This window comes from Simochromis diagramma, unplaced genomic scaffold, assembly GCF_900408965.1.
Source record: "Simochromis diagramma unplaced genomic scaffold, fSimDia1.1 OVJJ01000603.1, whole genome shotgun sequence".
Classification (NCBI taxonomy): Eukaryota; Metazoa; Chordata; class Actinopteri; order Cichliformes; family Cichlidae; genus Simochromis; species Simochromis diagramma.
In genome coordinates, this window is record NW_024387414.1 from 17,596,092 (window position 1) to 17,609,920 (window position 13,829).

General features: G+C 40.3%; 1 protein-coding gene across 1 annotated transcript; it reads left to right on the top strand.

Annotated features, from left to right (window-relative positions):
- Nucleotides 1-1,368: 1,368 nt before the first annotated feature.
- On the top strand, nucleotides 1,369-6,320 carry polr2m (RNA polymerase II subunit M). Its single transcript, XM_040011512.1, has 4 exons — nucleotides 1,369-2,060; nucleotides 3,601-4,197; nucleotides 4,361-4,583; nucleotides 5,621-6,320. The coding sequence occupies exons 1-4, from the start codon at nucleotides 1,951-1,953 to the stop codon at nucleotides 5,762-5,764; spliced, it is 1,074 nt and encodes a 357-aa protein (XP_039867446.1). The 5' UTR covers nucleotides 1,369-1,950; the 3' UTR covers nucleotides 5,765-6,320.
- The last annotated feature ends 7,509 nt before the right edge of the window (nucleotides 6,321-13,829 follow it).

A 13,829-nucleotide genomic window follows, 5' to 3' on the forward strand; every position in this document is an offset into this window, starting at 1 on the left:
ACTCCCTGAAATTCAACCACATGACCCAATATGGGGGAGCGACGTACCCGAGGAATTCAAATTATGGACTACCGGACAGAAAGTACTCCATTGATTGTTCCCCTGGGTGGGAACCGGAAAAAACATGCTGAGGATTGAAACTCTGGACTACAGTTTTGGACTTTTCTTGAACGCTTCGTGCAAGATTAACAAACAGCAGAATCAGGAAATCAATGCATTATGAATTGCAGTGATGCAACATCGGGTAGCTCTGGACATGATACTAGCAGAAAAAGGGGGACTTTGCGTCCTCTTCAACAACACCTGCTGCACTTACATACCAGACAATGTACACTCATCAAACATGACTGACGCCCTGAACGCCTTGAGACAGATCCAGCAGGCCCAAAATCAGGATTATGTAAGTAATGCAAGTGACTGGTTTTCTTGGCTTTACACTGGCTCCTGGCTACAGGTGCTAAAAAGACTACTCATTGGAGTTGGAACATTTTCACTTTTATTTTGTGTTTTTGTAACATGTATCCTGCCATGTCTAAAACTCATGATTAACCGCATAATTGTATCCACTGTTGCTGCATACATAGCCGTGACAAATGATGATGATGATGACCCCGACCTGTTAGAACATGAAGACTTTGTGTGATTAATGATGATGTGACAGAAAATGTACAACAAGATATTACATACTGATATCTCACTTAAAAGTTATACGTGACAACGGGGGGGAATGTCAATGGAAAATTGTACTTAGTAGTCAGTATAAGCTTTTAATGATATAAGTGTACATGTGATAGAATACTGCATGATGACCTTTTTATTACTTAGAACTGATTGGTCTTTATAAACCTGTTCATATATTTTTATCTGAATCTTCCCACAATGATAGTAAGAAGCTGAACAAGCATTTCTCAGCTCTTACCAGGAAAAAGGGCTGCTTCTCACATTCCAACACACACACACACAATCACATATGCACATGCTCACGTATCAACATTCCACTGAACAAATGTATTCATTATTGTATTACTTTTCTTGTGTATAAATAAAGACAAGTGCAAGAACAGAGCGCACATCACAGGGCCCCCACTCTGGTGTGAGCGCTCTGTGACCGGCCTTGCAAGTAGAAACTGCAGCGTGTGTCTTTCTACTCTCTGACTCTCAGCTGAAGAAGTGTCTTTTAGAATGAATCTCTTGACAGGACTAAAAAAATAAAACTTAATGTTTACTTTAATTACAATTGATTAACAAAGATAAGCGTGAAAAAAGAAGCATTTCTCTTTTTGACAGTATCTGGGATACTTGAGAAATAGGTCTTGGAATAATACATTCAGGAAAAAATGGAAAACTTTAAACTTTGACTTAGAGTCTGAACTCTAAAGGTAAAGTCTGCAGAGACTTTGTTCCAACGGCACAGCTGCAACCAAAACTGACTTTGAACTTTGACACAGGCTGGAGAGGACACAGCTGTGTTTGGGTCATTCATTGTCAGTTGAGCTGAGTGAGAAGTGGATCGGAAAACATCCGGACAGGAAATGCAGCTATGGAAAATCTGAGACACCAGCCCAGTCCAGACTGTCTGTACTGATCGCACTGCTAAGAGAGAAAGCTCTTGCATCCAGGCTGGTTACCACGTTTGACCGGGAGAGGGCAGCAAATAAGCTTTCTTTACAGGGAAGAGGTGTGTTACCGTGTCCCGTACAGTGGGGGCGATAGAGGGCTATTTTTTCCACACAGGAAGAAGAAGAAGAAGAAGGGTCCCACTTTGAAATGTTGTTGTGTCATGTGTTGAAGAAGTGAATTTGTCACTTAAAGAGTTTTCTGAAGCTCTCTAATAAAAAAGGAATCAATCAATCGTTAGATTTACCGCAAACCTTCGTGTTTACGTTGAAGTTTCAAGCGGGCTCGTGCTGTTTGTGGATGGCTGTAGTTAGCTTACTTTAGCTAACAGTGATGTCCTCGTCGTGGACAGAGCGCCAGGGAGAGGTGGGAGACCTGGGACACCTGAGTAAAGAAGAACTACAGGAACTGCTACTCCGACAAGAAGGGATCCTCAGTAACAAGTAAGTTTAACCCTTAGGTTGTATGAGAGAAGCGTGACACTTATGCGCACGGCCATCCCGTTAGCTTTGATCCGGTTTGGTAAAGTGACTTCTATGTGTTCAGGAATATGCCCTAAAACTAAGACAGATGATCTACTGACGACGTGTTTATATAAGTCCACTTTGGCTCAGGTGAAAATATGAAATGCTTTTGTAAAAAACGATGCACGGGCGACACTACTCTGCTGTAACATGGGGTAAAAAAACAAACACTCGCGGCCACTTTGTTAGGTACACCTGTTTCGATTTCTGCTGCAACAGATGGTGCGATCAGACATTGGCTTAAACATGAAAGTATGGATGCATGCTGCTTTGTTTGAACAGTTCAGGGAGCTAGTTGTGGTAACAATAATGATGATGATGTCAGGGACATTTTCTTGACACACTTTAGGCACCCTAGCACCGGTTGAGCATGATTTAAACTCTGAAGCCTACCAGGGTATTGTCAGTGACCATTTCCATACTTTTGACCCATCTTCTGATGGCTGTTTCCTGTTTTCCAGCAAGTTTGTAATAGTTAACTAAAGCTAGATGTAAAAAAACAAAACATTTTATTTAACTAAAATAAAAATAAAAAGTAGACCATTTGAAAACGATAAACTACCATTATTATTAATACCATCAGAAACACAGAAATCCTCTTTCTGTTTAACTAATATGGGAACACCTTTACAGATGCAGTTAACCTATAACAGCAGCTGCTGAGGATACTTAGACATTTACACTGCCAGATTTAGTCACTGAGGCCAAATGGCACTAATAGGAGTGTTCAGTTTTACGGGTGGTTTACAAATGTGGGGTTGTTTTCTAAACACGGGTGCAGTCATTTCAGAATAAGGTGCAAATTTATTTATTTATTTATTTATTTTTTTCAAACCTCAAATATGTAGTTAGTAGTAAAACACATGTTGCTGGCATTGGTCGATCAGTTTATATGCTTTATTTAAATGTTCTCCTCCCTATATTTAACACCTTGATAAAGAAACTCTTTTTTTTTTTTTAAATACTTTTTTTTAAATGCCAAAACCCACTTATGCTGGTGCAACATGCTGGTAAATCTGGCCTTAGGTTTTCATCACTGCATCAGATGTGTCATACTGCCTCCATTTGTATCTTTCTGCCAATTTACTCAAAAAATTATATATAATTTGTTGGAGTGCATCAGTAGTTTTCTGTGTTACACTTGCACCACATAATATTTCCAGACAAGTTTTCCTGGATTTTGTTCACATAATGTAACATAATATGTTTTTAAAAAAAAAAAAAAAAATTCTTATCAAAAATGTGATTGTATGGGAAGTAGGACCATGAAGTAGATCAGTATCAGCTTTGGCTGCCATTATCAACAATTAAGAGGAAAACATGGCATGAAAGACTTTTATTTGGGGTCAGGGAGGGGTTACAGACATGTATGTGTCTGACATTTATTGTTGCTCTCGTTGTGTATTGAAATATTGCTTGAAGTATACTTTTTGCAATGATGCGTTTGTGTTGTTTGCAGGAAGTTATTGCAGACGCTACCTGACAAAGGGAAAAAGATAAAAGACTTTGCAGATAAAGTGCGTCTTGCCATTGATGACCACGGTGAGGAGGAGAGGAGACGAAGCCTAGTGTCTGTTGCGAGGACAGAGTTACAGTCCAAGTACCAGCAGGCTTTTGCTCACCGGCGTGCTGCCTCCATCACACCAGCAGCCTCGCATCAAAACAGGCAACATGACGCTGCTGCAGGTGATGCTGCACAGGAGAGCGAGACCTCACCTGCCTCAGCTCAAGTGCAAGAAAACCACACTTTGGACGAGCAAGGAGAGCCGTTTGTCTCCGGAGCGACTGCTGTGGAAACCATGGAAACGGTGACTCGTGGGGCCTCTCTGAACTCTGATGAAACAAAAGAGGGTGACCTTGTGGAGGCCCTGGAAAGGGTCACGCTGTCTGGAACTACTACTGGTGGCAGCAGCGTATCCAAAGAGCCATTAAACAGCAGTGCAAGAGACAATTACTTTCTCAGAAAGCAACCACCAAAGAAGCCTCACTATATAACTGTCCTGGAAAAAACAGAGAAGTCTGCAGCTCCCAGGAAGCAAAAATTTAAACCAAATCAGTGAGTGGACTTTATTTACTGCTTTCTGAACATTTCCAACAAAAATGCTCCAGTAATCCAGATTTTATTCAGTAAGACATTTGACATAGTTTGCCATTCTGCCTTTTTGTCCTCTGTGTAAGTTAACTGAGTATAAATAATATGCACCTCAATGTGTTTCCAGGCTGCCTCATAGAAGTGACATCTCTCCATCAGGATCCTCGTCACCCAGTCAGTCCTCTGAAGGCTCATCGCCGCTGTCTGTGCAAGCCAGGAGGGAGCGGGACAGAAAACACCTGGATGACATCACTGCTGCCAGACTCCCCCCTCTCCATCACAATCCAGCCCAGCTCCTATCTCTGGAGGAGTCAGCTGCACTGCTGAAGAAGCAAACCAAGAAGCAGCTGGTTAGTGAGGCCGAGTGCCCTTCTAAGGAGGCTAAACAGGCTGGGTGGAAACAGCCAGTGTCTCACTAGATCACTTAGCAATATGGTTCAACCAAAGCTGTTCTGAATGTCTCCTTTTATACAAGAAATACATTTTTAATAGACATAAATTTTATTTAATATTTGGTAAAAGAAAATTAAGTGATTATCTGAACAACAATCATGTTTATCCTCTTGTCCTTTGTGCCATAAATTCAATCAGCATCTCACACTTTGATTCTCACTATTTTTAAAAAGTCAGGACTTTTATTGACAGCTGATACAATGGTGGGTTAGCATCGTCACCTCACAGCAGGAAGGCTGGTTTGTGGAGATTGCATGTTCTTGTGTCGTGCGTGGCTTCTGTCCAAGTACTCTGGCTTCCTGCCTCAGTCCAAAGACATGCTGGTGATTCCAAACTGAGTAGCTACTGCAGAAAAGAAAACTTTAGTGCAATAAGTATTTATAAAGGGATGAAGTCTCAGAGAGCTCGTTGATGCTGTTAATAGCGAACCCTTAGGATGCTTTAGTTTAATTAAGAATTAAACCTTTTAACAGTTATTATTAGAGAAAGCTGAACGAGAGTATAAGAAGAGTATTACATAAGACAAACTTAGGCGCTCCTCTATGCTTGAAACTCGAATTCATATGAAACATATTTGTTCTTCCACATTGTCCTAAAGCGTCATTAACGGAAATGCCATCTCTCATCTTCTGTTAAAATATTATCACAATCAGTTCATTGATTTCTTTGTTTCTTCTGATGGAAATCTTCAGGTAAAGGCTGCCCTGCTTGAGACGCTTTCTTGTCTCTAGAGGGCAGCATTCAAGCAGTGTAGGGACCGTGTACGTCACACAGTGTGCTGTTGTCAACTTATGGAGGCGGTTGAGCTCATTATCAGTCCTACTTTTGTTGAGAGTTTAATAGCAGTGGCTGTGCTGCTTTATAATAATGTGCTTGTCTTCTGTTTACCAGCCTATTCATGTCAGCTTTTTCTCTGTCTGGTGTTTAATTTCAGGAGTTGCAGGCCAAGCTGGCAGCCCAGAAACTGTCTGAAGGATTGAAGATCTCTATGGGGAGCTACACTCCTGACGGTGGCCCCATGGCTACCTACAGAGAGGTTCACGATGAAGGAGCACAGCTCTCCTCAGAGGAAGACTGATCCTGGAGGGCCAGCTGGGGAAACCAGTGTGACCTTGGCCCTGAGGGAAAGAGGCTTTGGACCTTGTGATCAGGACCCATCAGACAGGATTTTCACTCCAAGGGCAACAATTCTTCAGAGAGGAAAAGGGTCTTTTGCATGGTGTGAAGGAATAGTCGGTATCCCAGACTCAGCTCAGGAAATTGAATGACAGGTTGAGAAACTAGCTTACTTAATTGTCATTCAGTCTGTAGTGGGTTCAGTTGTTTCAGCGTCCTGCAGGAATAACAACACCTTCCGCTGACTACGACGCTTAAGTGCTAAATTTGAAACATGTGTCATGTGGGAAAGTGTTTCTTGTCAGCATGCTTAGACTGATGACATCATGGCTTTCAGATCCTGAGAGTGCTGAGGTTTCTGTTTTTAGTACTTTTAATAATTCAATTCACTTAAAGCTCATCAGTGGTGACTGTTTACAGCTTTGTGGAGAAGCAGACGTGAGCCTGCAAATAGTTATGTCAAACTTCAATGTTACAGAATGTGTAACATGAACAAATAAATCACGTGATTTCCTAAATGCCTGTTTGTTGTTGTTTTTTTTTTTAAATAACATTCACAGTTTTCATGGCATCAGTTTTCTAGAAAAAATTATATTTAAGAGATAACCTTTATTTAATTAACCTGACCTCTTCAGTATAAAATTTTAAAAGTCAGGTCAGTGAAATAAAATACAGGTACTGATGGAGTAAATTGTATGTTGCTTGTATTTTATACATGGTGTAATTGCTGTCTCAGCTTCATTGGCTGTAGTGTGATCATCTTATTACAGCTTAATCAGCCAGAAGTGAGATCAGGACTGAGGGAGCAGAAGAGGGCCGTGTGAGGGCTGAACTGAGCTCTACTCGCTCAAAAGCAGCAAAATCAAACAGGTTGTTAGTAGCAAAGAAATTCTTTAATGTAAAAACTATAAACTCAGCCATTTCATTAGATACACCTTTTCATCTACTTAATGTAAATGTAAGTCCATGCATTTAAATTTGTGGACATAGTCAAGATGATCTGAGTATTGGGTGAAGAAGATGTGATTTAAAGTGACTTTGAATGTTGCAGACAGGCTGGTCTGAGTATCTCAGAAATTGCTGATCTGATGGGATTTTACTACACACGAGACTGCTTTGAGCTGGTAAGAAGGCAACAGTACCTCAAATAACCCCTTGTTACAACCACGGTGTGCAGAAGAGCATCTCTGAACGCAAGGCACATGGAACCGTGAAGCAGATGGGTTACAGAAGCAGAAGACCACAGCAGGTGCCACTCCTGTCAGCTAAGAACACAAACCTGAGGTTCCAGTTCACACAGTTACACCAAAACAGGGCAAGAGAAGACTGGAAAAACTGCAGCATTCAGATCGCATGGTCAAAATCGGTGTAAACTTGAAAGCATGACTGTATCTTGCCTTGTATCATTGACTCAGGCTGGTGGTGGTTTTGCTGTGGGGACTATTTTGTGACACACTTTAGGCCCTTAAGTACCAACTGAACATCATTTAAACACCAGAACCTACCTGAGTATCGTTGCTGATCATTTCCATCCCCTTTATGGTCACTTCCGACCTCCACAGCCACCAGATCTTAATCCAGTAGAGCACTTTTGAATGTGGTGGACCGAGAGATTTTCGTCATGGATGTCCAGCTGACAAATCTGCAACTGCGTGCTCAACTTTGTGATGCTTGTTGAATCTGTGCCATGAAGAGTTATAACAATTCTGAAGGTGAAAAGGGGTCCAGGCTGCTACTAACAAGGTGTACCTAACAAAGTGTCCAGCGAATATATATTCATTCTGATAACGAGAACAGAAAAAGCATTAATGTGGTAATGTTCAGAATGATGTTCATGATGTTACGAGAGTTAATGTCTGGGGACTAAATGTCATATTACTCTTTGCTCAAATGTTAAGTGTAAAACTCCACCACAAAATTGTGATCAAGAACCGCAAAGAGATCATTCAGGGTTAGCTCTTGCTTATTTTAGCAAGAAAACGCCAAACCACACTCTGCACGTATTACAACAGCGAGCCTGCCTGCTACACTGGCCTGTTTGTTTCACAACAAACCACTTTGCTTTCAAAACTACCACAGTGGATCTCCACCATTCCCAGAATTCCAAGAATCTCGAATATGTGATGCAGCACAGAGGGAACTGCTTTTTTTTTTAGTGAATTTGGACATTTATTTGCTTTTCTTGACACCACTTTTCTTTCATTATTATTATTTTTTTTATTTTGAGATGAAGGGTGTTTTCTTGACATTTTTATCTCCACTTCCATATGAAATACAACCTTCTACTCGGATTAGGTTTCACTATTTTCCGAGTGTTAAAAAAAAAGATCCTAGCTATTTTATTGTTAGGCTTCCAGCACATTAGTTAATTTATGTGCAAAGGAGATCTGCAAGGTGATATAAATTTCAATTTCTAGTGAGACTGTGGTCAGCTGCAGGCACTGATAGACTGAAATTCTGTGAGATGTTATCAGGCAGGGATCTGTCTCACACTTGATAAGATTAATGCAGGGTAGTGAAATATTAAAGCTTGATGGCTGAGACATCTGGAATGCATTTGGATCATGTTGTTGCTGAGAATGGCAGGCGATGATGGGACGGCAGCGGGCTAATGCTATATGGCAAACACCATTTCTCAACGTTGCTAATATGTGGCAGATAAGAAGTGCCAGCTACGTTCAGCATCTTTCCAAACTGCCTTTCCCATCATCTTTCTTCCAACTCGCTGTGAAGACTGCAGACCATCGTAATTTAAACAGTCTGATTCTGGGATTTTAATGAGAAAGAAAGGGGGGAAAAAGGCACAGAGGCACCTTTTTAGGGGAACTGAGGGCGGGTTCATGTAGGTCAGAGACTGGTGGTCGATGCCCCTTGATAACCTTTTGTAATTGCTGCTGAGGCATTGGTGGGAGATGTTTTAGGAAAAAAACCCTTCCACATCTGATTGCTATGTATTTAGACACTGTATCTGATGGGCTCCAGAATGGCCCTGTGGTGATGTCCAATAACAAAGACATATGCACTCCTCCACAGAGGATCCTCATTGTGCTGGGATTAATTACAGCCTACCTTGCTTACATAAATTTAGAGACTGTTACCAATTACAGGGCACATTTTTGCCATAGCTTTTCTCTGTGGTATCTGGCGTCAAACCTGAGTCTGCACGTAGGTTGACGTTGTTGAGGTGGAACCAAGCTCACTCTATAGTCAAAGCTTTTTTTCTCTTCTCGTCTCTTTTTATTTTTTTCTAAACGTTGTCCATTGATGAGGAGGTTGTTTATACTTCAGCTTGAATCCCAGACCCCTTGACTCAGATTAATAAGCTCCTCATGAAGTAGTCTGCAAGTGATTTGCTCCAACTCCGAGTCCGAAATCACACGTCCTGCGGGAATAGAAATAATTTGCTGTTTGGGAGGGGAAACTGGAATGTGATTTCAAAACTGCTTCTTCAAAGAGCAGTCAGCTCGGCCTTAAATTAGATATACAGTATGATGTATAGACTGGCGTTAAACACGAGTTAGGCCCTCAGCAGAATGATTTGATTATATCTGCCAGGTTACGAAGTCTGAGCTCATACTTTTTCCATTCTCTGATGCTTTTGTCATATTTTTTCAGGGCACACGAGGAGATGAAATAATGCAGCACACAGCAGCTTTCTGTAGATAAGGTTACAGCCTATCTTCCTATCCCAATTAGAACCAGCTCTCCCTCATCTAGTGCACCAAAACTGAATCAAGTGAATCAAGCGTCATGGCTGGCTTGCCAAAAAGGTGGATGGAGATGTTGGTCTGCTTGTTCAGAACAACTGTTTGCCACTGATATATGCCAATCAGCCTCACCAAAGGACATATCCATATTACTTTGTGGTTTTGTAACCTTCCCTATAGCAAATAAATTACAATATGTACAATTAAAAAAGGAAGGTAAAACCTTAAAGAATGAGAAAGAAACAAATGCATTCATGTTTCCTGTGAATGAGGAAGCAAGCTTCTGATATTTAAACAGCATAAAGAATGATAAACACAGAAGAAATAACTGTTTATTTAAGAGTAAAATTATCATATATGTTTTATATGTTGTTACAGTCATGGAACAAAGAGAGTTTTCACAGGACAAAGCAAAGTACACCCTTACTTATGCCACAGGAATTAAAAGGGTAAGTAGCTGCCAGGTGCTGATAATCAAATGCACTTCATTAGCTGATCATCACCGAGCATGATTGCCTCTATAACTGCAGAAGCTTTTGCAGTTTTCCCGTCTGGAGCATTGTGGTCTTCCCAAGAGTCCCAGCAAAATAACCCCAAGGTCAGATGAGGAAATGCTCAGGGGAAGTGCCAAAGAACCCTAGAGCTACGTTTCTGACACTTAGCATGTTAAATGTTAAAGTTAATGACAGTGCAATTAGAAAAAGGTTGAAAAAGTATGGTTTGCTTGGAATAGTTGCCAGGAAAAAGCCTCTTCTGTCTGAAAATAACATGGCAGCATGGCGTAGGTTTGCAAAGTTGCATGTGAAAAAAAGCACAAAACGTCTGAAACCATGTCTTTCGGACAAACAAGACCAAAATGGAAATATTTGGCCATAGTGTACAGCACCACGTTTGATAAAAAAAAAAAAACAGCATATCAGCACAAACACCTCATAACATCAAGGACAGTTGTGGAGGTCTGATGATTTGGGTTTGTTTTGCAGCCACACCTGGGCTCCTTGAGGTCACTGTGTTGACCATGAACTTGTCTGCATATCAAAGTATTCTAGAGTCAAACGTGAGGCTATCTGTCTGAAAGCTAAACCTTGAATTATGCAACAGGACAATGATCCCAAGCACAGCAGCAAAACAGCAGAAGGGCTGAAAATGAAAGGAATGAAGGTGTTGCAATGACCCAGTGAAAGTCCAGACCTCAACCTGATTGAAAAGCTTTGGTGGTACATTTAGAGAGATGTGCATAAATGAATGGCAAAAAACTTAATGAGATGAAGCAACATGTAGGGAAGATTGGGCTAAAATTCCTCCATAATGATGTGAGAGACTGATAAAGTTACACAGAAAATGATTAATTCAAGTTATTTCTTTTAAAGGTTGTTCTAAAAGCTACTGAATCATGGGGTATTCTTTCTTCTTCTTCTTCTTCTTCTGTTTCTTTTACAGAACTGCAGATAGCTATATGAAAACTTTTCTCTGTATAATTTGACTGTATAAAATTTGGGGATTTTAGCTTCATATGTCAAACAGTAGATTGATTTTAATTTTAATTTCTATTTTTCAAAAAGGTCCATGTAACTCACTTTCAGGCCTCCCTTTTTCTTGCACACTATGGCAATATGTGAAGACAAATATTATAAAAGCCATTGCAGATAAGAGCCTGAAAATTGTACTGGATTTTCTTTTATCTTTAATAATTTTTGAGATATTCATGTCTAAACGCTGCTGGACCAGTTTTTAAAAAATAAAATAAAATATATAGATATATGTTGAAAAGTCTTTGACACATGAAGCTAAAATCTCAAAGCACTCATTATATATGTCCAAACTTTATACCATAACATTTTTATGCAAACTGGGGCAAACTGGGGCTGGCCGAACAGAAGATGTTCTAAACAATGGCTGATCTGAGATGGACTAAAGTGTGCTGTGTATAACATCAGGCACAGATGGCATGCTATGTAGCCACATATTGAGGCTTTAGGTTATTGCATGATGTTTCAAAACCACTCACAGCTTCTCAGTCATGGTGTTGTGTCTCAGCAGTTGTGGATTGGACTGAAAAAACAAAAGACAAAAACATTCATTTTGTATGGAATTGTAAAATGTTTGGTGATCTCCCTCCAATCAGGTAGCCACCAGATGGATGTTTTAATCAATCTTAACATGTGGAAGGCAATGCTTCTCATTGGTGTTTGTCTCAAGTGTTAAAGCTAAACAGATGTTTCATATGCAAATGGTATTAGCTGTGAATGAGAACCAAACAAGCTTGCATGTGTGACTGTGCTGTGTTACGTGTGTGTGTGTCCTCCTGACAGGGCAAGGAGGAAAGTAAATACTTTCCTGACAGCACAGAGGTGCTGAGGTCTCCAGTTATCTCACCATGAAATGTGTGTGTGAGAGGAAGCTTGCACATAGTTTGTGTCATAGCTGCTGGCTGCCTGAGGAAGCGTGATATGTGGCCGTAACACTCAAGAGAGTCCTGCAGCTGTCTCACCAGTAATGTGGATAGAAAAATGTTCCCCTACTGGTGGGTTATTCTACTGCAGGGGGGAAAAGAAAGACAGAGGTGTCTGGAAACGAGTGGGGGTCGTAAAACATAGTCATGGGAATGATTTATTAGATTTTTACATTCTTAAGATTGTTTTCTTTCTTTCTTTCTTTCTTTCTTTCTTTTTTAAACATACAATAGACACAGCTAGTTCATTGCATATAAATGCAATCAGGACAGTTTATTTATTATGATTGCTTGGCATGCAAGCAGTTGCTGGCATTGCAGAATATTTCATTCATATCTGTTGAATTTTCAGTTGCCTGATGATTTCAAGGTGTTTTTATGGATGCGATACATGCTGGTGTGGAGTATTATAATAATCATGCTGCAAAACCTTTTTGCCATCCATACACACCATTTCAGTATAACTATTACCAGTTTGTACATAATGGTGTTTGTAGCCAATTACTGCATATTGGTACAGTCTTAGAAATTTGCACTAAACTTTATCATCAATACATTAAACGATACATTTTTTTCCAGTATTCACCAGAAAAACTGAGATTTTTTTTTATCCATCAGCTATTTCTTAAGACAGTAAAAACTACTTTGTTCCCCCACACATTCAAATGTTGTTGCACATAGTTTAAGAGAAATTATTTCTAAATGTATTTAGGTTTTGATGACGTTGAGGTCTCAAAACCTAAACCTCACAATAACACATGTATCAAGTAAGATACATTTGGCGTTACGTTGCTGTTAATAACAGCAATCCCTTTCTGAGAAGAGCTGCCACAGCCTCCTCCACCTATATCATGAATAAACAAGTATAACCGATAGCAAATTATCACTTTAATTCAATTTTTCTTCCAGTTTCAGGAAGATGACGTGCTTCTAATGTTCGGTGCAGCATAATGAAATGCATGTGTGCTGTTGTTTTATTATATACATGGCCAACTTCATTATAAAGCAGAGTTATATTCTTATGTTTCCACTACATCCTTTTGCCTGTAATTAACTAACTACCAGATTTAATGTAAGAGAAGCAGTCTGTGGACTTTCTGCGAGATAAGAATGTCACAACACAAGCATTATGTGTTTCCTTTTCCTTGGAACAATGTTTACAGTTCAAAAGCCATAAAACTGACCACAAATGGAAAAGGCATGGTATAGCTGTAATGAGTTATCCTTGTGTAGTCACATCTTGTAGCAGATGGACTGTGTGTTTATTTTAACTCCGTGCAGGTAGTACTCAGAGGTCAACACTGGATGGCAGTGGTGTATCTTCGGTGTTGCAGATTTATGATTTTATGCTCATATCACATTTTCACAATACAGCTTTAATAACAGCCAGCTTTGCCGATGTAAGGTATGTCATTGTGGCTTAATTTCTTCTCGGGAGGTTTTAATCTTATCATCAATAGCCATCTGAGTGCAGGGAAGCTATTTCCCTAAAGACTGTAAAGCCAGAATCCCCATCTCTGAGGCAAAGTGGAGGATCAGCAGCCTCAGCGGTTACCATCTGATTCCAGATAGTCTGTCTTTGTGTTTCAAAGGTGTGGTGCATGTCCCAGGTACACCTGGCTGCTCAGCTTCTTCCCGGATCCCAGCTCTCAGTCTGGAACTCCTTTTCTCACTACAATGGAAGACTATACAAATATGATCTGGATACATCTGTACTTGAAAGCACTCCCACAATCTCTGCTTGGAAAGCTTTGCATAACAATCCTGAGGCACTAGAAAGACAGGGTGGAGAGAGAGCAGGAGGAAAAGGGGGGGCGAAATGGGTTGAGGCCCGTGATGTGTAGTGTGGGCCAAGAAGCTGCCAGCAT

Bases quoted from the DNA above. Each gene is read 5' to 3' on its own strand.
- polr2m (XM_040011512.1), top strand. From the start codon at position 1,951: ATGTCCTCGTCGTGGACAGAGCGCCAGGGAGAGGTGGGAGACCTGGGA. The intron at 4,198-4,360 runs GTGAGTGGACTT...ATGTGTTTCCAG, and splicing joins CAAAAATTTAAACCAAATCA to GCTGCCTCATAGAAGTGACA. The intron at 4,584-5,620 runs GTTAGTGAGGCC...GTTTAATTTCAG, and splicing joins AGCAAACCAAGAAGCAGCTG to GAGTTGCAGGCCAAGCTGGC.